A 24,052-nucleotide genomic window follows, 5' to 3' on the forward strand; every position below is an offset into this window, starting at 1 on the left:
TAACAACCACCAGTGAAAATTTAATTTTCCATCTCCAAAACAGATCTAGGATCGAGCCAACATCCTTATCCAGACTCTTTGAACTCTGAAGCAGTCTCGTTCCTCTCCAGAGCTACTGCCAATACGTAAACATTCTGACCAGTAAAGGCAGAGATACAGGGGTGAATAGTGGCTGTGTAAGCCATGTTTCCAAGGTGAATACATACAGACTGTCTGCACGATGTTGAAAAGATCCTTAGCTTTTTGAGCATGTTTTGCAATGAAATTACTCCTTCTTCATGGCTTTGAGGCTGTCAGTGAAGACGAACATTGTTGTGAAGCACAGGAAAAGTCTTTATTCCTACAAAAGTAGTATCTAATACAAACTGTCAAGGAAATGCTGTCAAATGTCAAGGAACGCCAGACAACATGACCACTAAGAGATTCACCAAGGAAGGAGGCAGAATGCTGTGAATACTACTGTCTTTGTTTCAGGTTTTCAGTTTCACCGAATAGCTGACAGTGGCAGTATAACAAATGCATGTCTTCCTAGAGAAGTGACAAAACAGAGCCTCCTTGTAAACCTTTCTTTTCCTGGAAGGTGAAAGCAGTGAGCTGTTTTGTTAGGAGAGCCTGTCCTAACACACACCAACTCCACCACATTCAGCCAAGGAAGCAGGTTATCACTTGCTTGGAACATTGTAATGTTTTTTTCACCTTCTCACTTCTGCTACTTTCTAAGTCACTTCGTTATTCTGAAATTCCAGTCATCTCCCCCACAGATGTGGTATATACAGGTAAGTTGATGGCTGTCAACAGAAGACTAGCACCTAGTTCTAACAAATTCTGACAGGCATATTGAATCACACTAATCTGTCATTATCACCTTCATCGTGGAGTGATTTCCTGGATGCCAGCAAAGTCAAAGAAACCAAGTTTTAGCTGGCCTGTGGCATCTCTGCCTTGCCTGCATTCTTGCTTTGCATTCACCAAGATATTTAGGGGATCATTTCAATATTAGGATTGTGAACAAAGTAAGACAATACTCCAAAAGGATACATAAAAGTGGGGATACCCCGTGCTGTGAAATATTTTCGGATGAGCCGCTCTGTACCATACCAGTTGAAACCTTTTGTTGCGTACCCGATGCGTGGAAGATGCACTGTTGCTGAGAAGGAGGGAATAGAGAGTGCACACTCTTTAGGACAAGATACACATACAGAAAGTGGTCTAGGTAAGGACTTCAAGCTACCCAACATGAGCAGAAGTAGTATTTCAGAACACAAAATATCTGCCATGGAGGTCTCACTCTTGCTTCACCTCAGAAAAAACAGTACAGGAGAGGTGGAAATAGGTCATCACCTTTAGATGCAACCACATATGTAAGGATTCACTGTTCTACTGCACAGACACTTACCATTCCTTTTCTTGGCTGCTAAAGAAATCTTCTTCAGGCCCTTTTCCAAAGCAGACAGCTTAATGCCAGACAAGTTGTTGGACTGATCTCGGTGCTGAGCTACAATCAAGGCCAACTAAGTAGAAAACATACAAAAAAATTAAATGGGAGTCTATATACAGTGCTAAGAGACACAGTGATAGCTGCTGGAAAACGGCATTACTATTAGCTTCAATAAACAAGCCAAAGATCTTCCTCTAACGTTTAACTGCAACTTAGTCATGTTTAGTATTCAACGCCATTATTACTGGGAAAAAAGACATAATGTTCATTATACACAGCTTCAAAAACATGCAGGCAGAACAACACAGAAAGAAGCTTCTCATTCTCACCAAGTCTTGTCCTTTTTTCCTGGATTTTTTATCATCAATGGGGAATAACAGGGTTCCTCCTAACTCCAAATCTGTCCAGAAAACAACAGTAACAAAAAAAACAGTCCTAAAGAGTCAACAGGCAGTCAATGGAGCAGTGATTTCACTGTCAATGTTCTGTATTATTCTCCTTGGCTTGCTTTTTTTTTTTTTTTTTAAATTATGGTTTCAGCAGAGTCAGACCCTTTGCCCAGGGAAGCAAGACAGATGTTACCTCCACACCGCTCCCTCCGCTCCCCCCCCCAAAGACACACATACATCCCAGTTAAAGACCACAAATGGAAAGAGACGCTGGAACAAGAAGAAAGCATCTCCCAGGAAATTATGAAAAACAACAGGTCCACCTTACAGCAAGGGGTACATTCCTCACCAGCTGCAGGTAGCTCAAAACTGCTAATAAATGCTTAGAAGACTAGTTCTTGGAGGGAGCCAAAGGGTCAGCTGAGTACTGCCTGAGATGGCTTTCATTCTTCTTAAAAGCACTTTGACAGAAGATGCAGTGCTTTCTTGCATATAGTGAAAAAATCCTGTGAATAATGAATAACTTTGATTTTCTTCTTTTATGACTTGCAGTACGCATTGCAATGACCAACCCTCTGTGCAGAGTTCTTACACTCCAGATAAGTCTAGTCAAAGCACCCACTGCACTACTACTTTCAGAGCTAGGGATGCACGTATCTAGAGAAAGAGGAAAAAACATGACTACTGAGGTATCCAGGCACCTCACTCCTGCAACATCAGTAGGATTTAAGCTTTTTCAAGTATCTTGGTCTAAGGTCGTGGTTTAATCTCTTACCTTTCATCTTTCCTGCCATCTCATATATTTTCCTTGGCTGATCAGAACGAGCCTCCAGAGCTGTAAACAAACCACCCCTTCCCCAGCGGCCGGAGTCATCTAGAACGAGATGACAAATTAGACTCCTTTTAGAAGGTGAAGATAAAGACCACCCCTGCAGGAAAGGGACCTACTCTGTACAAACGCAACGAACGATTATCAAAACCAGATACAAGAACCACACAACCAGTAGTCAAGGGACCATCCTAGAGGATAAACCTCAGCCCTTGAGAAAAACAAACTTCCCACAGAAAAACTCTGTGGGAAGAATTCCTTCTTGCTGTCCATTCCGGATGCTCAAACAAGCACTAACCATGGCACTGAGCATATAAACCTGCTGGTATCCTCACATACATGCATATAGGTGCATAGAGCATTCATCTAGTATGTCTTCAGATTGGTGCCTTGGGCTTCCCACAACCAGATGTTTGTTATTTGCGGGGTTTCACTTCTACTTGGCATTTCCATTTTAAACACGAGGTTTCGTGCCAAGTTTAACATATACCAAAGCAGAGTATAATGCTCCGCTACAGCTCAGCTCAGAGAGCAGCTCCAACACCGATTCAGAAGGAACTCTGTCATGTGAATTTCTCTCCCTCAGCTTTACTGCCTTAACAGAGGTCCTTAAATTAGAAGACTAGCCTAGAGCCTCTGTACTTACAATGTTGAGAGACAAACACTGAGACAGAGAAAGTCTGATCTCAGCCTCTGGAAGTGCCTTTTCTCTTGTGGCTGATGGTATAAGGGAGATGATTTTCAATCTCTCAGTTCAATCCCTACAGCTACCACAGGATGAACAAAACGCCCTGCTCTCAGGCAGAACTGTCCCCACTTGGCCACAGCCATAAAATTTCAAGCCATACAGGCACTTTTCAAGAGGCTCACCCATAAATTCAGAGGACATGAAGAGACCTGTGTACATCTTGCTAGTACTTGTCTGCGTTATACATGGTGGGGTAGAGGCTGTATTGCCTCTGTACCACTCAAAATTAAGTCAGACTCAAATCCAAATTATTTCAGTCTGGATGGGAATTAGAAACTATTGAGCTAGTAGGGACAATTCAGCCCCCTTGTCCACTAACATTCCTGTTGTTTTAAGTCCCACCTAGGCAGTGGACAACGATGGCATCCTCCTCTTCTGCTTTGGGGTGGGTGACATCTCCCATGACGTACTTGATACAGTTCAGGTCTGCATTTTTGTAATCTAAATCCACACTCAGCCCAGCTTGATCCTCCTCAGACTCTTCCTCAAAGTCACTTTCCTCAGAAGGAAGGCAGGTAGATGTGTAATGATTTGCCTCCCACCAGGCCATCCTGAAACAAAACAAGAGAAGATGCTGCTCAATGAAAATCAAAGCCAGGGGTGGGGGTGGGGGGTGGCGTGGGGCACACACTCCGTTTTACATCGTTGCAGTGAAACACAGGAGACCCTGACTTGCATTCCTTCTGCTCCCCTCCTCTATTTTAGACCGGAACAAAATTTACCACAGTTGTTACCTGTGATATGAAGAGCCACATGCCAGTGCAATAACACAATTGCAGGCATGGAAAAAATGAGCATATGGCAAAGGGCAAGGAGCTACTTAAAGCAGTGAAAAGGAAGAACATCTAGAAAACAGGGAGGAGAAAGTTAAGATGCATGCCAGAAAGTCACAGATCAATACACAGGAGCCAACAGTGACATTTCAGAAAGCTTCTCCCATAAGCTCAGTCCACATTCAGATATGGGGTTCTTATTCAAGCCACTCTTGGTGAATTAAATTAGATGTGAGGTCAGGCAGCGTATTCAGGGGAAAAGAACCCTCGCTAGGGGCTGAAGCCATTTTTCCACCTTCACATCCCTGTGTTACGCGGTTTGAACCCACACACAAACATTCTGCTGTATGAAGTTAACTCTCTCATAAGGGTGGCCTGCAACCTCCCCTCAACCCCAGCACCACCTGCCAGAGCAGATAAAGAGCACAACTTGTTTTCATCAACCAGACACACATTTCTAGAGTACAGCGTAACAGACATCAGCTCACAAGCAGTAGATGCATTACAAACCCTACTTTTTCTTGCGTTCTGCCTCTGCTTTTGCCGCCTTCTTTTCCTCCACGAGCCTTGCTCTCTTTGCTGCTGCTTCTTGGCGCTTCTTCCGCCTAGCATCCAGCTCCTCTGCACTCAACAAATGTTTCCTCCTGGTTGACTGTTCCCGGAGGCCTGTGAGAAGGGCCTGGAGAAAGAAAGTACTATCATGGAAACAAACTGATGATCTTAAAGCCGTGTCTGGTGCCCACTTTAACCTATACTCGTTTTCCATTTCTCTACTTGTCCACAGGTCTTAATCATCAGATCCCAATTGTCACATAATATGTGGTTTTGTGACCTAAGTTTACATGACTGCCCCACATATCCTATCTCTGATCTGTTACCAGAATTGCTGAATTGTCAAGGCCTCAGATTCAAGAGCCAACTTTACTACATTGACATCCAAATCTTTTACATGCCTTCTGAAAGCTGCAGGCAGAGACAAAACTGTCAGCCTCATTTTCCACAATCAAATGAAAGAGCATCATGTGCCTTTTCGTGTCTCTTACGTTTGCTTTGTTCCGGAGAGCTCTCCCTTCCTTACTGGTCTCTTCAGTCAAGGCTTTCTGAAGATCCAAAAGCTGATCAAATGCTTTTTCGTCTTCTCTGCTGGGTTCTTTTGAATAATCTTTGCCTTCGTACACGTACATGTGAGCTTTAAAAAATAATTAAAAAGTGTAAAAATGAACCGAAAGCCACTAACACCTACAACGTACAGTGAGATCAAGAGAAATTTGGCTGCTTTGTGGCACTGTTCTACTCTCAGCAGAAAAAAGATATTCGCTTTCCTCAATTTTTGTATGACCACTGTCATACATGTAGACATTCATACAGCATCATGTAGAAACAAAAGAATCAAGATTTGCTTCCTTAGGCAAAAGCTTTTCATTTAACTCATTTACACTGGCAAAAACCTCTTCTTCCTATTTTGGTCAATTAACTGTCTTAAGCTGTGGCTCCATCACTGTTCTCCTCGGTCATTGCACCTCTGCCAGTAGCAAATTCATTTAGCTTTGCTATCTAGTTACAGGCAACTCTTGTAAAGGGACAGCAAACTGGCTTTTGAGCTCCCCTCAAAATAAACAACAACAACAAAAAAAGCAAAACTCTTGGCAGCTCAGAGTTACTGCTCATCAAGTGAGTTATTTTCCCAATAACTATTACACTGTGTAGTACCACTGCTCCTCTTTAAGTTACCAACAGAAAATACCACTCTTTGCTAGCTCTCAGCAAATAATTACCTGTTGCTGGCAACCGCTGCAGGACAGACAATACCTAACCTGCAGGGCCTTATTTCTGCTTCAGTCACAGATACATATTTAAGTACTACTCTGTACTCAAAACAGAAATTCAGTTCTTCTCACTATGACACTAGAAGAAGTAAAGTATCCTTAGAATCTATTCTCATAGTTTGGGGGCTATGAAGAACTAACCACAATTGTGTGCCGTTAGGACTGGAGGGTAGACTACTGAACACAGAGTAGGTTTGCTCTAGTTGTTTAGACACCATGACTCTCCATTTCTTATCTCACATTTTGGAATTTTTAAAAGGGCATTTCAACTTGCGATTTTCATGGCAAATAATCTTTTGTTTGGTGACAAATACAAAACACCTACTACACAGCCTTTCCTTAAGTTACTGTTATATCTCTAAAACCATAGATCTATTTAATAGCTCTCTGTGAGAAAAACAGCAGGTGCAATTTTAATACTTCCCCTTTTCTCATGAATTTCACCTGAGGTCTTAAAATATTTAAAGCACATGAAGGAATTCAGCTCCCAAGCCCCCCCCAACTGGGCAAGTATTGTTACCATTATCTTACAAATAGGCAAATAAAGGCACAAAAAGAAGAACAAGAAAGTCTCAGAAATAAAGTCTGTGAATAGGCCGCAAACAAAATCCAAGTAACTTAATTACAAGTCCACGTTTCTTCTTGTTGCCTGAAAAATGCCACCCCTCCCTGGGAAGCTTTCTCTACCAGTACTTAAGTGTCATGTGCTTCATAGGTATTTAGATTCTTAACTTACTCTCTGTATCCATCTCTTCACTCTCTTCTTCACATGGCAGGACAACATCCATTACCCACTTCCCTCCTTTTGTCTCTCCAAGGATGTTTTCTAGCTCCACATCTTGTACAGTACTCCCCTCAGAGGACAGCAATTTATCCAAGCCAAATTTCAAGATTTCACTCAGCTTTAACAAAGAGAAGGGGAAGTTCAGTATTAGTAACTCCTGATTACTTGTCAGTCCCAGTGTCTCAAGCTTCTAAGGCTTAAATACAAAGGATGTACAAGTGAAGAAATTATGCCTTAATGTTATCTGTCAAAATACTTATGCTTTAACACACCCAGCTCTCCCAGCACCTGATGGGACAGGCCCCTACAGCATATCTCCCTCAAACATAACTCATCCAGACTTGAGCAGTCATTTTTCTTCAGGGATCGATGAAAAAAACCAGCATTTTACTGACTGCATTCAAGCACCTTTCCTCATAGCCAAAAAGACCAGGCCTGGTTTTGCCCCCAACTCCTTGAAAACAAAAGCTTAAATACCACAAAAATCCACAGGGAGAAAAATATCAGCATGGAATTTCCTATGGGCTCAGTTCCACTTCTCCCATGGAAACTATAATTGCTGAGATACATGCTGATAGGGTTGGGAGGGGAGGTGACGAGGGAAAGGATATACTAATTCCAAACCTCTCCCAGGTTTAGCTACGCATAGCGGGTATACTCCCCTAAATGTCACTTTGCTTGAGGTTTTCAACTCAAGTTCTCAGCACAAACCTCAGCTTTCAGGTCAGAATTATAGATCATGCCCTGACTCCCAAGACACTACATTTGCCAAGAGGTCAACAGAAAGTTGACCAAGTTTCAGACTAGCAACCAAAAGCTAAGTACTTATCAGCTCTGTTTGTGAGAAAAAAGCATCAGAAACAAATAAGTTCTAGAAACAATGAGTCAGCTTCCACTTTAGACCTGTTATAATTAAAAACAAACAAGTAAGACAAGGAAAGGTTCTGCCTTCCCCTCTTCCTCAAGGAAACACAACCTTTTTCAACAATGGATGTGCCTCGAAGTTGTAAAAAGCTGAATTCAAATGTCAGATCTTGTCTGGACCTGGGATGTCATTTTGGTCCTTAAGACATGCAAAAGCTGTCATGTCAATGCACATCTCCCCCAAAAACATAACCGTTTGGCTAGGTTCATATTAGACATAAATGCAGAAACACTCTGGGACATTTCTGAAGACACTACTGGAGTCAAATTGAAGATACAGCTTTATTTTACCTGTAACTCTGCTGCTCCCTGATGCTTGGGCGCTCCCAGAGCGAACTGACCTCCTTCTACAATGGCATTTGTCAGCCGGAGCTTTGAAGCAGCTCTTCGGTAGATTATTTCCTCGATTGTATCTCGCCCAATCAAACGGATAATTTTTACAGGCCTTGAAAAGTGTAAGAAAATTCTTATTATTTTCTTTTTTTTTTAGAAGGTGCACTAAAGCTGTTTCCTTGCATGGTGCATTATCCCCTCACCCACTCCTTTGGCAGGGGAAAAAAAGGCAAGAACAAAATCAACAAAAATAATCTGCAGAAATGTAACGCTGATACAATTGCTTCTTGACACAGGAGAAATGCTCACTGCAAAAGAGCAGGCAAACCTCCAGACTCCCGCTCCTACTCCAAATCTACAAAGCTCCCACCTTAGACACATGACAAGGACAAGACTGCATGAAGCTGCAACAAAACCCCCGAAGACATAAAATCCTCTCTGCCATTTTTTTCAACTTCAATATATTGTACTTTAACCTTCCACTGCCCATGGATAGGGAAAGCAGGACTGACAGACTGACAAAGTCAGCAACCAAACCATAAGTAGGAACATTTCTCACTTGTGCTGCCCAATCCGGTGAGCTCTTGCTATTGCTTGCAAGTCATTTTGTGGGTTAAAATCACCATCCGCAAAAATAACTGTATCTGCTGCTGTCAGATTCATGCCAACTCCACCTACAAACAAAAAAGGTCACAAAATAGTTCACCAGCAAAAAATAAAGGAGAGGCTGGACAATTTATGCTGTGCAAGGCTCTCTCAGATCTGATCAACCACATCTAATTCAATGTATCTCTCAACCCCAAATCTAAGCCTCATAAGGATCTAAAAAGATGGGCAAGCCTCCATTTCCAGCTCCTAGCTTCCTGCAATAGCAAAAAACCAAGCTGTATTATGCAATACAGCCAGAAGAGATACAGTGCAAGTGAACCAGTGCAACACAGACATATTCTTCCACTGGCAGGCAGAATAACCCAGCAAGGACTGACTTCACTGAGGCTACAAGGGACCGCTCAAGTCACGACTTGGCTGCAGCACAGAAGCAACTGGTAAATACACTGCTTAAACAGTGGAAAACCAGGCCCAACTATACAATAACCAGAGCCTAGGCATTTATGTGACTTAAAAGTTTTTGAGATTAGAGTTTAGGCTCTCATGGAATGAAAAGAAAAAAATACAGTTAAGTCTGTTTTTTTAATACCTGCTATTGTGACTGTATACTGTAGTTAAAGAGGTGGGAGCCTGCTGCCTCATTTCTTCCAGCTCATGCCAAAACCCTCTTCACGACAATCAGAAAATCCCTGCAAACGGAGGTAGTCAAGCACCTGAAAATCTCTGTCCATAACATAACAGTGATGGAAATACTGTTAGCACACTTGTTCCCAGCTGAATACAAGATGCTTTGGCTAGACATAGCAATGTGCAGTAAAAACCAACTCTGACTGACATGGGCAGGGAGAGTGCAGGCACTGTGGTGAGAGACACACTTATTCCTACATTAAGCACCTCCGTCTCTCTACATACTTCCTTCAATGCACTGCAGTATCATTGGAGCCAGGCTCATACAGGGAAGTCTGACCAGAAGGCCAAATGAAGACTTAGTTCGCTAAGTTCAATGCTTTCAGATGAAGCAGGGTGGATTGCTCCCCTGGAGACAAGCAGAAGTCTGCCTCTGTCCTTGCTTGAACAGAGACAGGGAGGTTTGATACTGTGTAGAAGACACAGACCTGCCTGAGGAGCTAAGAGGGGAATAAGCACAGATGGCAGTCCTGATATAACTAAGATGTAAAGAACCACTAACAGAGGGTGAAAATAAAGCAGTGATTAACTTGACCTATTGAATAAGCTCACTAAGATGTAGCAAGCTTTCTGAGACACCTAGATGAGAGAAGTGGGGTAACAGAACATTGTGGTCAAAACCATACAGCGCAGAGAACAAATGAAGTTATACAAGAACAAGTAGTGCGCATGTTCCCCAAGAAAGTTCAGACGAAGTTCACCAACTTGTCAACCACCAGAGGTCTCAAAAGACTCCAAGAAAGACCCCCAGGAGTGAAGTGTGCATATGCAAATGTATTATGCATATGTAAATTGGGGAAGCTGTTATAATATGCATTAGATTCCAGGGAAATATGATGAATATGTATGCTTTGCTGTAATAGATTGAGGAATGCTGATTGGATAGGTGTACGTGATTTGAGATGCTAATCTCCGTGCACCCAGCACTGCAACAAAGAATGCCTGCCTTCTAAACTTACAAAAACAAAGTCCAGAGGGTTTTCTTTTTGCCATTTTTTTTGTATCAGTCCCACAGTGTTCTTTGCAGTCTCAGAGTGCTAAAAGGCTCTCATTTGAGTCTGTCTGCCAGCTAGAGAGCATGTCCATGTTCAGCAAACTCGAGAAGCAATTCCACCAGCTTATTTAAGGGAAGTCTATTCGTGCCTCAAGTCTGGTGCTTGCAGAAATAAAATGCTAGTGAGATTCCTTAAGCTCAACCTGGCACAGGGACAGGCATTATGGAACTTGGAATAAAAAAAACTCACTCAAGTGGCTGCAATATGAAAAGTATCTTGGCATCAGCTGCCAAAAGGAAAGCACAGAAACCAGATGTCCTAGCTGAGAGACTCAAGTTCAGAATGTGTCTTGTCTCCCTCAAAAATCCCCATCATGAACAGGCTCTGCAGGAATCGGAACTCTCTGAAATCCTGCCAGAGAGAGCAAAAGAAGAGTGCAGAAGCAACATGGGTTGTTAGTCTCTCCTTTCCTTACTTACCTGCCCTGGTGCTCAGCAGGAAGATAAAGATGGGCTGTTGACCAAAGTTCTTAATGGCAAGGTATCTCTCTTCACCTCTAACAGAACCATCCAGCCGCTCGTAGCTGTAGCCTTTTCAAAAAAGAAACAGGTAGGCTTCTGAAATTCTGTCTATGCTCTTACCCTCCTACTCATTCTCTATTGTCTCACTACTGCCCTGAATCCTTTTATGCCAAATCCTCCTGGCTCGATTCTCGTTTTAGTATAGTCAACTCCTTCATTCCTTCCCAGTTAAACCTTGTATAAACTGAAGTAACAACCCTGACCTCCAGGTCGACTGTTGACAAAGGGTAATGTAGCTGAGTTTGAAGAAGAGACTCTTAGCATTTAACGTACTGCTTGGAAACACAACAGGAAAATTCAGAGCCAATGTAAAAGAACATCAGTTCAGAATCTCATTTCAGACTATGCTGTGCTGGCTGTTGGCCCCACAAAACAGGCCAACAACCATTGGATCCTCCTTATGCAAACTCCCATGGCCCTCAATGTGTGCCTTCCTGTGAGCGAGCAGTATGGGATATGGCCCTACATTTGGCTTTATCCTGCACTATTAGTTGTCCAAAACCATAAACACCAAACAAAAGCCTCTTTCATGGGAAATCCTAAGTAGGCATGGAGCCATGTGGATTGAAACAAAAGAAAATGTCCCAAGAACACTTTGCTAACCTTGCCAAAAGTGGTCTGATCCAACCTGGCCTTGCAGACATGCTGGGGCCCCGCTGCCAACAACTGTTTTAATCAAAAATTAATTTCCTGGTATGAATGTGGCCCAATTTGTGTTCTGTGCTGGACAAATTGAATCTAGAGCAAGCCTACTGCCTTCAGTGCAATTATTTCAGGACTCAGGTACATAATTGAACACAGGTATATAATGAAACATTGCTACCCTGCCATCTGTTAACTACATTTTATTGAGGAACCAAAGCTGAAACTAGTTTGAAGAACAACATTTAAGTGCCAGGTCATTTCAGGCAGGTGCTAACACAGCAAAGAGCTGAACTCAAGGCCCTCCAATTCACAGCACCGCTGCAAGAATATGGTTTCTATCTACTATGAAGTAATAAGTCCTCACAGTTCCTTCTCCATCCCAGGATGATCAATCAAAATCAGAGGAACAATATATAGCAGAGATCATAAGGATAAGCCCTCTTCTCCCAAAGTGTGCAGAACATACCTCTGTAGTCCAAGTAGTCTTGCAGAATATCAAGCAGTTGAGTCATCTGAGAAAACAGCAAGACACGGTGGCCACTGGAAGAAGAACATGAGATACCATGAGTCTCAACATACCATGATAGCATTTCACAGAGTGGCAGAGGGGTTACAATAGCTTAACCAGTCACCGTTACATAGCAAGGCCTTAGCACTTGTGTACACTAAGCCTCACAGTCATGGCCTGTTCCCTCACCACATTTTCAGCCCCACATCCAAATGCAACCAGTTAGCTTTGTCTGCCATCATCAGCTGCCACGCCTAGAGAGTAGAGTCACAGAGAGATAACAAGGCTCTGGCGCAGCTCTGCTGCTGGCTTGATGCAGCCTGGGGAGGACCCAAAGGAGCCTGTCTAAAAGGATCTCAGCTTCAACCAAGCATTACCAGGGCTTCCTCACCGCATGACCTGCTACAAAAGGCTGCTCCCAAATCACACGCTACAAAGCATCTTAAATAGTGGGGAAAAGTAATATCAGCAACTCTGTGACAGCAGAGCATTTCCTTCTCCAGCAAACGACCCTCAAAGATCAAACTCTGCCTATAATCACATATAAGTGAGAAATCAAGTCACTTCCCTCCAAGCTCTAGGCCTCAGACAGTGCTCTGTTCAAATCAGACTTCACTGTAGAGCAGAGCACAGGCATTTTTAAGTCCAGAATTTGCACAGGGCTGGTTCTCTGCCAAAGATGTTCAAGGTAGAGGCACCCATTTACAAGGTGCTACACAGCAGAAGGACAAAGACCTCCACATTAGAACTTCCAGAGGTCTGTTGAAGCTCTGTCCTCTGGAAGCAGTCAAAGAGAAATCTCAGCCCAATTAAGAGAGAAGGTAGAACTTTTATCATGCAGGAGGGCACTGCTTCACAGACTGCACAAGAATGCAAACCACAGTTTGATTTGCCTCCCACCTGAGAGCTGAGGTAAATACCCAGGGTCCTTGGGTTCCAGGTTATGGAGTCACCAGAGCTCAACACAAGGAGTTCTGAATGCCATTTCCAAAGCTGAAGTTTAAGCTTATTCTTGGGGTTTGGTCCAGTCAAATTTATTTTTCACATTTACTATCCATTCTGCCTCCCGGGCTGAAACAAGCAACATAGCATAAAGGAACTGAACTGATGCATTGGAAGCTACTCTCAGGAAACCTGTGGTCAAACCAGATATGCTGAATACCATGTCAGATGGTTATTCTCCCAAGTTCCCAAATATGGCAAATATGAGAACATGTGAGTTAGTGAAGTGTTTTGAGAAATGTTCAAAGGGAAGCTCAAAAAAATCTCTTGAGGTTCCTCTACGACCTCTAATGCAGCTCCTTATACTGAAATTGTTTCTTTCAGGTAGTCACTAACATGCAATAAATAGGGCAGTGCTTGTGTTGTAATTAATATCTGCTCAATTTATGGCTAAGCAAGGTAGTTTGCCTTCCTGGTTTACCTCTTCCCCCTGTGTCAACCCCACCCTATCTTCCTCACCCCAACATGACATACCCAGCATACAGGAATGAAAGGAGTTTATCCAACAAAACCAGCTTGCCACTGGCTTCAACAATATGGTCTCCAATCTCAAACGGTTCTGGCTCAACACCTGGAACAGAAAAGAGTTTCATAAGCAGACCTAATACTATGCAAGTAACGACTCTGTGGTCAACCTCAGTGTGTGCACTGCCAACTATTGCTAAGCAGACCTCCGTGATGCTTGCCTGAGAAGTGATGGTCCTTCTCTGTATCTATAGGACACCCTCAGTGGTTCAGAAAACTATTGTGACTTCATTGTTTAGGTGAGACAAGATGCATAAATGGAGGGCTGCAGTAAGAAACTCAGACTTCACACAGTCCCCTACTTGATTCCTCATTATTGATGAACTGTCATGTGTTGGAACTGGTCACAAACTCACAGCTGCTACTAATTCAAGTACAACATTGTTTATTACTTGCTTCTTCTATGCATTATGCTGCCAAGCAATAATAGAAAACCACTGTGTAAATTAAGAAACTTTTTTTTTTCTATTTTAAGAGAGAACACTGCTTGCTTACCATTGAAAAGGTACGGGTGGGCAACACACTTCCGAAGCTGAATTAAGACATTCTGAAGTGTAATCTTCCTTCCTCCTTCATTTTCAAATATATCTGGAACAAAAAGCACAGAAAAGGAAGGGAGCAGAAAGCCCATGCTCCATCAATGAGTGTGACTGGGAAGGTCTGGGTACGGAGCACTGCTCTGCAAGTGCTTCAGCACTGGAGTATCTCTCTCTGCATATCACATCTTCATTTGATTTTTCCATCTCAAGGCTACTACATCTGTTTTCATGGACCAAAAAAAATTTCCCTCACATTTTTTGGACAAACCTTTAGAAATAAGACCATGATGAAAACTACTCTGCCTTGTCAAACTCCCTGCAACTTCCTGGACTCACTGGAAAGGGCCACTGTCATTTTTCTAAGAGTGATTTATAGACCTAGAAATCACTAAGAACAGGGAAAGACATTTGGTGTTCCTTATTTGAATTTTCCAACAAAAAAAGTAATACAGCATAGTAAAGATCTCCCAGGCAGTCAGGGTTGCAATTTTGTGAGTAGAAAAAAGAATATGTGTGCATATGCTGACTTTAGAAGAGGAAAGTTCAAATTGCCTGGTGATGCTCGTGCAAAGTGCTAGCCCTAGAAGAACAAACAGTCTCCATCCCCCCAGTTTTACTTTCCCTACAACACATAAGCACTGTCAAGCCATATGATGTGGTTTGAATAGATGGAAGAGGAAGAATTTGAGAGAAGCAAATACTTTCTCATATCTCAGGATGCATTGTAACAGTTCAGATGCAAAGTGACAAGAAGCGAGCTATTATGGTAAGAGCCTGTGGTTGCATTGTCTATACGGCCCTGTGCTTTCCTAAGAAACTCGTATCTACATCCAGTATGTTTAGATTTGCTTTACACCACCTGTGCTACTACTGGAAAATCTGTAGAGATTCACAGACCCAAAATTTCTTGTACCACACTTTTGCCGGAACACAAAAACATGCAAGAGGAACAGGCTTACCTTGTGATAAGTATTTTCAATTACAGGCTGGCCCAAAGCAGAATCCTGAAACTGACCCTCCCTAGCTCTGCAATAGTCAGTTCTAGATCCACGTGTCTCTTATTTTATCACAAGCTATAATCACAAATGAAGCAGCCCAAAGCACTGAATTTGACATGGTTATTCTATGTATATTCCGCAGGCCAAAGTGTCTTCTGCTTCACTACAACAGAGCACAGATTTACAAAAGGAATTAATTTTGTTTTTAAAATTAAGTGATAGGATTCAAAACTCTCAGTTACCTAGATCTTTCATCAAAATGGCCTTATAGTACTTCCTCTGCAAAGCTGACATTCCATGGTACAGAACCACTTCCACCTTCTTCGGCAGCTCTGCAACCACCTCAGATTTGACTCTTCGAAGCAAAAATGGCTGCAGAAGATGGTGCAATTCTTTGGCTATGCAGAAGCAGATGAAAAAAGATTACTGCGTTAAATGTAAGGAATTTATACAGTACCTTCACAACTATGCTTTCAAAATGAATGTATAAGGAACCTTATATCTATTAGTGAAATGATTCAACCCAATTTTAACAGAGAAACCAAGACATAGCTGCATATCTTAAATACTTAAGAGATACATCAAGGTAAGTAATTATTACTTTTAGTGGCTTTGTTTTAAAACTAGTCAGCATTAAAAGAAAGCAAATAAAGAGGACACAGCTTGCCTGTTTCCTAGTCAAGATAACAGCTGGTTCTGACTGAAGTCCAACATCGCTTATTACTGACCTGGCTCACTCTCCTTTTCAATCGCTTGGTAGTACTCAACAAACTCTTTCACTTGTTCCCTAGGAAAGATGTCAGGCTCTATGAGGCTGAGCAGGGAGTACAGTTCCTGAAGGCTGTTCTGGACCGGAGTGCCGGTGAGTAGCAGGCTGAACCCTACTGAGAACTGAAAGAACCAGTAACAAAACAGATTTATTAGAAGAAAATATCTGGAAAAGTTACTCAATACACAACTCCACCCACACCACTATTAAGCTTTAACTTAAAGATGAAGTAGGCCCAGAACTGCCTGCAGAATGCTGCAAATGTCTGCCAAAACCATACAACATAAGGTATGGTGTGACAGTCAAACAGCTCCGCCAGAGTAGGGTGGCACCAATGCAAGAAAGCCAGTGTAAGCAAAATAAGAACAAGCACAAAACTGACATTTTACAAAATTAAAATTCTCAGATCCATGTACTCTACAGTCCAGTACTGCATACTCAGTGTTAGGTGATGAGAGATGCCTGGAAAATGCTGTCAGAACAGGACAGCGAAATGAAACTGTGAAAGACTATGTTCCATTTCTTCTTGCTGGCTAACCAACACACACAGCAACATTATCTGGTTGCTTACAGTAGTCTCTGTAAAGAGACTTGGGGAATACAGCTACTCTGAAAAAAATGCAAGTTCCTCTCAGGTTTGGTAATAGAAAATATTTTAGAAGAACTAAGGTAAATCATGCCTACTTTCTTGTGACTACAACCAAAGCTCTTGAAATGCAGACATGGACATGTTCAGAAGATGTAAGACTTTCAGGAATTTAATAAAAAATTTACTTTTCAAGGTACTGTAGTACTTTGTTGCTGATGCCAGCCCAGACCTAATGCCCATGTTTCACTGCCATAAGAGGAAACGCAGCCTTCACTCTGACACTCTGGCAGGGTGCTTTGGAAGCTGGAACAATTCTACTAATTTCAGTAAAAAAGGGTGGCTCTATTAAATGGGACAACAGAAGTCAGTAGTACATGGACTTGAGGTCTCATGAACTACGCAAGGACTCCTTCACCCTCCCACAGCTGGAGATAGATAACCTGTTGTTGCTTTATACTGTCTTAGGTCAACCAGACTTCTACTACTTCGGTAGCACAGCTGTGGTTCAGCACTACATTTGGCTGCTTTACATTTTTAAGTCTCTCAAATTGCTCCAACATATCAAGCCCAAGCATGAGAGATAAGCTCCAAATACTGCCCACCCCCAAGGCCTTTATCCATCTGCCACTAAATGTGGGGAATCTGTTCACCAACTCTGATAGAAACTGGTTGCAGCTCAGAGCTTAATAAATACTCAGAGGAAGAAACAGAGAAACTGTATGCTATACTGAAAAGGAAAAAGTCATTAGCCACTAGAAGACAGAGGAGTTACTTTACCTCAGACAGCGTCTTGTAAAGCAGAGAACTTTGATTTTTCAGTCTGTGAGCTTCATCTACAACCAAGGCAGCCCAATTAAAGCTGAACAAACACAAACCAGCATCTTCAGTTAGGGGCTGACAATTTATTCTTGTAAGTACAAAAAGACTGAAGTAAGCAGTGGCTCTGCTTGGCTGAACTTGAGATGGTCCCACCACATGAACAAGCAAACATCACAAGTTGGGTGGGAGGAATTCACAAGTGCTGGTTTTCAAAAGCCAGCAGAGCTCCTTAACTACAGCCTGGATGAGTTTTTCTGAAAACAAAACTCAGTAAATTCACTTGAATTTGTTGCTTCTCTCTCTACTCCCATTACTATGGGGAAAATGACATAGCACAAGTTAGTTAAACATCAATGAGGTCTATGATTTGGAAAAAGAGACATGAAACTAGGCCCAAGCACCTGTGCAAAACCACAACAACTATTATGAGGTAGTGAAGACAGTGATTATAAGTCTTTTGCAAATCATGCAAGGCAGGACCCTTCAACATATTGTGGGTTCACACAGTTATATGCAGTGTCTCCTCAGGTAGGATGCAGAATCACTGGTGATCTAGTAGATCCACTAGGCTTAGTGCAAACTCCAGATCTTTTCAACCCTCAGTTGTTTGTGCCTGCTTATCACTAGGGCTTCAACTCCCATGTCACAGAGTGATTTCCACATAGACAAGTCTGACTGATGAGTAGGCAGGGGAGTGAAAGCATGACCCTCGGCTTTTCCTACCATATGCTTTTCTTCCCAGTGAAGGGTGGGAATCACAACAACATACATTCTCCCTACAGCCTTTCCGTTTGCCTCGATTCTCCTCTTTGATATTTAAAAGTGGTTCTCCATTGGCAGGACAGTCAAATGTCATTATTCTTATCTCACAGGCTCAGCAACTGAATTGGAGAGCAGACACTGCAGAGTGAAACATTGCAGACGCTCGTGTGCAGAGCAGAGTCTGATCTCTCATGCAGTATGTGAGAGCATGGCTCTTGCACAACTCATTTGTGCTGCTACACTGCTTGTAAGGAGTAGTAGAAGTGGGACATCTGACAGCTTTGTCCCATATTTACAAAGCGCTCCAAGTGCTCCTAGACAGGGCAAGGTACAAACAATCAGCAATGGTTTTTTTTTCCAGAAGAAAGACTAGAGGGCAAAAAAATCCAGACTTGAGTGACATGTCTTTGAGGTTCTGTGCTAGCCTTAGAAGTAGGAAATTGCATTGGAGCTGACATTTCTGTGATACCAGGGCTAGTTACTTGCTCTCCTTGGGTACTACATACCTGGGCTAAACTGCAAAATAAGTAGAATCATACACAGCAGTGCAGGACATGATACGGAACTGTAAGGACAACATGGCCATGGCTGTCTTTCATTAGGCCTGATTTCTACCATGATGCGCTCAGCCAGCACAACCTGTTGTTTCCAGCAGTGGCCAAGGACAGGTGCTTTGCTGAAGACAACAGGGTGCCCACAGCAGGCCTGACTAGTTCTGAGAGACCAAAATCCTGTTGGGGGCATGGGGTGGGACTAGGTTTCTGCTCCTATGAAGGCCCTAAGCCATTCATGATATCTGGCTGCCCACAGCATTTGTCACAGCACTTATCACCGCTGTAAGGCATGGGCATTATTACTAAAAAATATGAAAATTCCTCTCCGTTTCAAGCATAGGCTTCCATAAAATCTTATATGACCATGACAGTACTTCCTACAGACTGAATTTCAGCTGTATAATCAGTCTTGCTAGAAAGCATAATGCTCCAGAAGCCCTCCACAGCTCTGACTACTGGCAAGAGGCAACAAATTTCAGGATATAGTATGTCGCAGCACTAGCAAACCAGTAGGCTGCAAAAAGGCTTTTACCATCCCAGACCAGATTAACTTCAATAAGTAATTCCCACGCCTTGCCCCGGTGCAGCCCCCGATCCCCCACAAGGTTTCAAAGGTTCATCTACTGTTCATGCTGTTTCTTCATCCTCTTCAGGCCAGTCCACCCTGCTTCTTGCCTCTGCTGCATCCTTATCTCTCCTACATCCAGGGCAGCTCTCTCTCTCTTCCCTCTGCTTCTTCCACATCTCTCTTCATTGACTGCTCCTCTTCCATACCCCTCAGAGCTATTTAACTGCTTAGCAGGAACCAGCCACAGCTGCACCTTATCCACATCAGCCAACCCACCGCCCCTGAAGCCAGGTCACAGCTGTATATTATCAATGTTAATTAACCTGCCTTCATTCCTCTACAATGGTATTAGCAAATGATCACCTTAGTATAATGCAGGTCGGTTTCAGTAAATCTTGTATTTTTTGCAAGAACTTTGTAGTCCAAAGTTCTTGAAGTTCTCCTTTGTTCTAAATATGTCTTCTGGACTGATATATAGCGTACTGCTGTAAGTCACTATGATCATACTATTTTAACTGGCTTGAAAACTGTCCTTGGGGGAAGTTCACATACATCTTAGCTGACATTAAAGATTCTTCACTGAAAGTTAGTAAAGGCAAAGCTCTAATCAAAGCAAAGAACATCCTTGGCTCTTGTGAAACAAGCATGGGATCTCACACACATACAAACATACACCTAAGAAATCACTCACAGAATGCAGAATTAAATTTGAAAAAAATTAAAACTAGACTCACCATTTTAGAAACGCTGCATCTTTCAGACAAATCTGCAATGAAACAAAATGAACCATGATTTATGTCTTAAGTAAATATACTCGTTCAGACACAGAGCATCTTTTTATTTGCTTGCCAACTATGGTGAAATGGAGCAGAGTGGAATGAAGCCACTTAATATCTGAGGAAAGTAACACGGCAGCTATTGTAACCACAAGCTGTTGCGATCCTACTTTTTAACTCTTCTCTGGCAAAGCACCAGCAAACCCTCAGAGAATTAATGGAAATTTACAGACACCATACATGTTCTTCAACTCTGTAAAGGTTTTTCATACCCTTGTCCTTCAGTACAAAACACCATGCACATGGCATGTCGTGGTTTACCCCCAGCCATCAACTAAGCACCACACAGCCATCTGCTCACTCCCACCACAGCAGGATGAAGGAGGATAATTGGAAGGGTAAAAGTGAGAAAACTTGTGGGTTGAGATAAATACAGTTTAATAATTGAAATAAAATAAAAAAATAAATCATAATGAAAAGGAAAATAACAAAGAAACATAAACAAAACCCAAGAAAGACAAGTGGTGCAAATTAAAACAATTGCTTGCCACCAACTGATCAATGCTCAGCCAGTCCCCACACAGCACCCCCACAGCCAACCTCCCCCCTAGTATATTGCTCAGCATGACATCATATGGTACGGAATATCCTTTTGGTCACTCGGGGTCAGCTGTCCCAGTTCTGTCTCCTCCCAACTTCTGGTACACCCTCAGCCTACTCACCAGCTGGGGAGTGCGAGGAGCAGGAAAGGCCCTGACTCTTTGTAAGCACCGCTCAGCAATAACCAAAACATCCTGGTATTATTAACACTGTTTCCAGCACAAACCCAAAACACAGCCCCATACTAAGTACTATGAAGAAATTTAACTTTATCTCAGCCAAAATCAGCACAAGCACTACAATCTTTTTGACTCTAAGCAAGCACAAGCTTCAGCAGATTAATCTAAGCTATCACAATGGCCTGCTAATATCCTAAAGTGCACACATTGTTTGCCCAACTTCAGACTCAAAGAGGAAGAGAAATCAGGTCCCTTAAGACATCCTTAAAAAGCACAGAATTTTATCCTTAAAAGCAACAGAAACAAGAAAAATACTAGCTAAGTGATTATCGCAATACAGTTGTTTCAGCAGACTTGTTACAGTATGAGCACCTCCATTTATCACATTCAGGACAAGGGTTATCGCTGCCACCCACTCCTGCTTGTGGAACGTGGAAGAAGATGCAAGTTCAGAGTGGTCAGCACAGGTCACACAGCTCCCAGCAGGAGGGGACAGTGAAATACTTGAAGAGAAGAAAAGCAAAAGGGCAAAGGGAAAGTGAGATCAGAAGGGAGGAAAAAGAAAAGGAGCTGTAAGAGATGCCTTACATCTTATTTTAAGTTGATGTGTTTGCTAAGAGACTGCTAAAATAAAATCAAAGTGCTGATACGAAATTAATACCTGAGTGGGACTGACTTGTAAGAGAAAAATAAGGGCTTTTTTCCCACTGCAGATAACTAAGCACCAGGTCATGCAAAGTCCAAAGCTTGACCAAGAAAGCAACCCTCTTCTGGCTGGTTCCATTTAGAGGAGGACAGGACCTTCTTAGGACAGCTCTGATCACATTTAGCTCAAAGTCCTACCCATTATAACAGGACCCTCACCATTTTGCAGCCCAGGAATGAGAGTTTTGCCTGAGGAGGGCATGCTGAAGAGGGCACAAAAAAGGCAAACTCTAGGAGTTCTTGCATTGCCTGATTAATAGAATCTTACTAAACATCACATGTGTATACACATTATTAAATGCTAAAGGTCGGTAAGGCACCACACAAAGACAATGCAGATACCATTTAGCATTAGCTAAGGATGGATATGTGTCTGTTTTCTTTACTCAAGGTGTGATACAGCTGTGTGGTAAAGCTGGAATTAAAGCAGGTTATCTTAGGGACACGAAAACAGCAGCAACTTAGATATCTGAGTGGGTGAAACGTGTTACAGAGTAGAAAATCCCTGAAGAAGGTCAGAGATGAGTACAGAGGACAAGGCATGAGCTGGGTGGTAGAGAGGAATGGAAAAGGCGAGGAAAACTCGAGATCCCCTTTCAAGTGACAAAGATACCATGTACCTCATATGTCGTCAAGAGTGCACGGAAGTGAGATTGCTCTTTCAGGTTCTGCTGCAGTTTGGGTCGCTCATTCTTGTTGCCTATGTACGTCACAAAGGAAAGACCTGGAGCAAACCTGTCATCAAAAGAAAGAGCAAAAGCAGTGAGCCAAGCTGTGTCTTTCATGTGTTTATGACCTTGGACCCTACAAGCAAACATAGCTACACTGCACAGATAATGAGAACCTCTATTCAAACGTTCTACCCTCCTGTGAGATGTGGCTGTATCTCAACTTTTGAATCTAATTCCTTCCTGCCTAATTTGCATCTTAGGTTGGCACCTCAGCTGCTGGTACTGATTGGGACAAGTCCCAGATAAAGCACATTATCCTAGGTCTCAAAGTTCAAGGCAGACAACTGAAAACTGACATGAGACTGAAAACCAGTCATGGCCCATCTGCTATTCAGAACTGAAAAAGCTCATGAAAAGCAGGTGAATGAATACAGTTTGCCCAGCTGGGACCAAAGAAACAGCCTAAATCATGCTAAAATAAAGGCAAACAGGTCCAAGTCAGGACCTCAAAAATCTATCCTTAGTCAAAAAGCAAATAAAACCAGTTCCATGGAGGAAGAATTGGGACCATAAAATTCTTCCTCATTTAATCCCACCACTGATATTTGCCTAATGTTCCTCCTGCACCTACACAGGGATGCACTTTGCCCCAACTATTCCAACTGTAAATCTACCCAGATCAGGCAAACTCACTTCAGAATGTAACCTGGACAACATCAGATGCCAAGAGACAGCATCGTGTGACGGCCACATAGACAGACTTCTGTTCTCATCTTTAACTTTCTGCCCTCCCACTTAAAAGGAATCTTTGGGCTTCAGCTTAAAAACGTACATATCCCAGGCATAGCAAATGTGCCACCAGCACAGTCACTGCACCCCTGTGAAGACGGGTCGCATGCACAGATGTAATGTATTTTGCATGCATATATGTGAGCATGCCAAGAAAGATACTATTCAATTTGGGTCTTACCTTTCAACATACAGAATCCTGGCCGTCTTCAGCAGATTTTGCCTAAGAGAGGCTGAGCATGGAGCATTATAAATCAATAAAAAGCAAGGAGCTAGTAGGGGCATTTGGACTGAAAGTCAGCCAATACTTGGATGAATTAATGTATACCACAGCATTGTAAAGACTATACATTAACTGCACAGTTTGCATTGATTTGTTGGTTTAGTAGCTTCCCTTTTTACTTTTTTTCCTTTTGAAAGGAAGAAAACTGTTGCACTCAGCACATTTGAAGAGAATCTTTGTAACTTGCTGTGCAAGAATATGATGAGCTGGACAACTGTTGAAACTTACCTCTCCAGTTCCTCCTTCCAGTTGCTCAGAACAGACAGAGGACAAAGTATCAGGAATCTCTCTTTGTTCATTAATTTTTTTGTTAAATAAAGAAGTAGAGAAATAGTCTAGAAGGCAAAGAAAATAATTTTTTTGATAACAAGGAAAGGGTTCAACCCAGTAGCCTGAACCTACACAAACTGTCTCCTTCTTAAGCTTCGTAGATAATTCCCACAGGTTCTCTAGCACAAAGCAGAGCTAACAGAATATCAAATGAGATCCACCATCAATGACAAAAAAGTTTAGATCCCAAAACATGACTTTGATATCTGAAGCCCCTTTCCAAAGGCCTTTCTCCCACAGTCACAAAAACGATCTACCATACATCATTTTCTGAAACTAACAGTTTAATATTTAAGACTGACTGAATAAAACTAGCTGAACTAAAGCACAGTTATTTCCCAACAAAATTGAAACCCATTGAAAAACTTACCAAAAAATAAAAGCTCTGAAAAATTTACACCTGTCAATTTTAATCCATGTGTTGCAAACTCAAAAATAATTTTGCTGCAGGTGCATCAAAACAACATCATCCTCTCTGTACTGGCTATGTATTGTGCTTTCAACTCTTTGTACTACAAATTATGC

The 24,052-nt window shown here is 42.3% G+C and overlaps 1 protein-coding gene across 1 annotated transcript in view; it reads right to left on the minus strand.

The window, feature by feature from the left end:
• The window catches only part of CHD1L (chromodomain helicase DNA binding protein 1 like), a 25,841-nt gene continuing 1,789 nt past the window's right edge, over positions 1-24,052 (minus strand). Inside the window, exons 3-23 of the mRNA XM_080392535.1 lie at positions 23,426-23,532; positions 22,075-22,189; positions 19,929-19,960; positions 17,269-17,350; positions 15,862-16,024; positions 15,376-15,531; positions 14,092-14,184; positions 13,546-13,642; positions 12,028-12,101; positions 10,815-10,925; positions 8,604-8,718; positions 8,003-8,156; positions 6,740-6,905; positions 5,221-5,366; positions 4,693-4,856; positions 3,747-3,955; positions 2,603-2,701; positions 1,768-1,838; positions 1,397-1,511; positions 1,039-1,147; positions 1-355 (exon numbers count right to left, since the gene is read on the minus strand). Coding sequence (XP_080248661.1) covers positions 277-355; positions 1,039-1,147; positions 1,397-1,511; positions 1,768-1,838; positions 2,603-2,701; positions 3,747-3,955; positions 4,693-4,856; positions 5,221-5,366; positions 6,740-6,905; positions 8,003-8,156; positions 8,604-8,718; positions 10,815-10,925; positions 12,028-12,101; positions 13,546-13,642; positions 14,092-14,184; positions 15,376-15,531; positions 15,862-16,024; positions 17,269-17,350; positions 19,929-19,960; positions 22,075-22,189; positions 23,426-23,532 — 2,457 coding nt within the window. The 3' untranslated portion in view covers positions 1-276. The remainder of the gene's footprint in view (positions 356-1,038; positions 1,148-1,396; positions 1,512-1,767; positions 1,839-2,602; positions 2,702-3,746; positions 3,956-4,692; positions 4,857-5,220; positions 5,367-6,739; positions 6,906-8,002; positions 8,157-8,603; positions 8,719-10,814; positions 10,926-12,027; positions 12,102-13,545; positions 13,643-14,091; positions 14,185-15,375; positions 15,532-15,861; positions 16,025-17,268; positions 17,351-19,928; positions 19,961-22,074; positions 22,190-23,425; positions 23,533-24,052) is intronic.

This window comes from Falco punctatus (genome assembly GCF_963210335.1).
Source record: "Falco punctatus genome assembly, chromosome: 6".
Classification (NCBI taxonomy): domain Eukaryota; kingdom Metazoa; phylum Chordata; class Aves; order Falconiformes; family Falconidae; genus Falco; species Falco punctatus.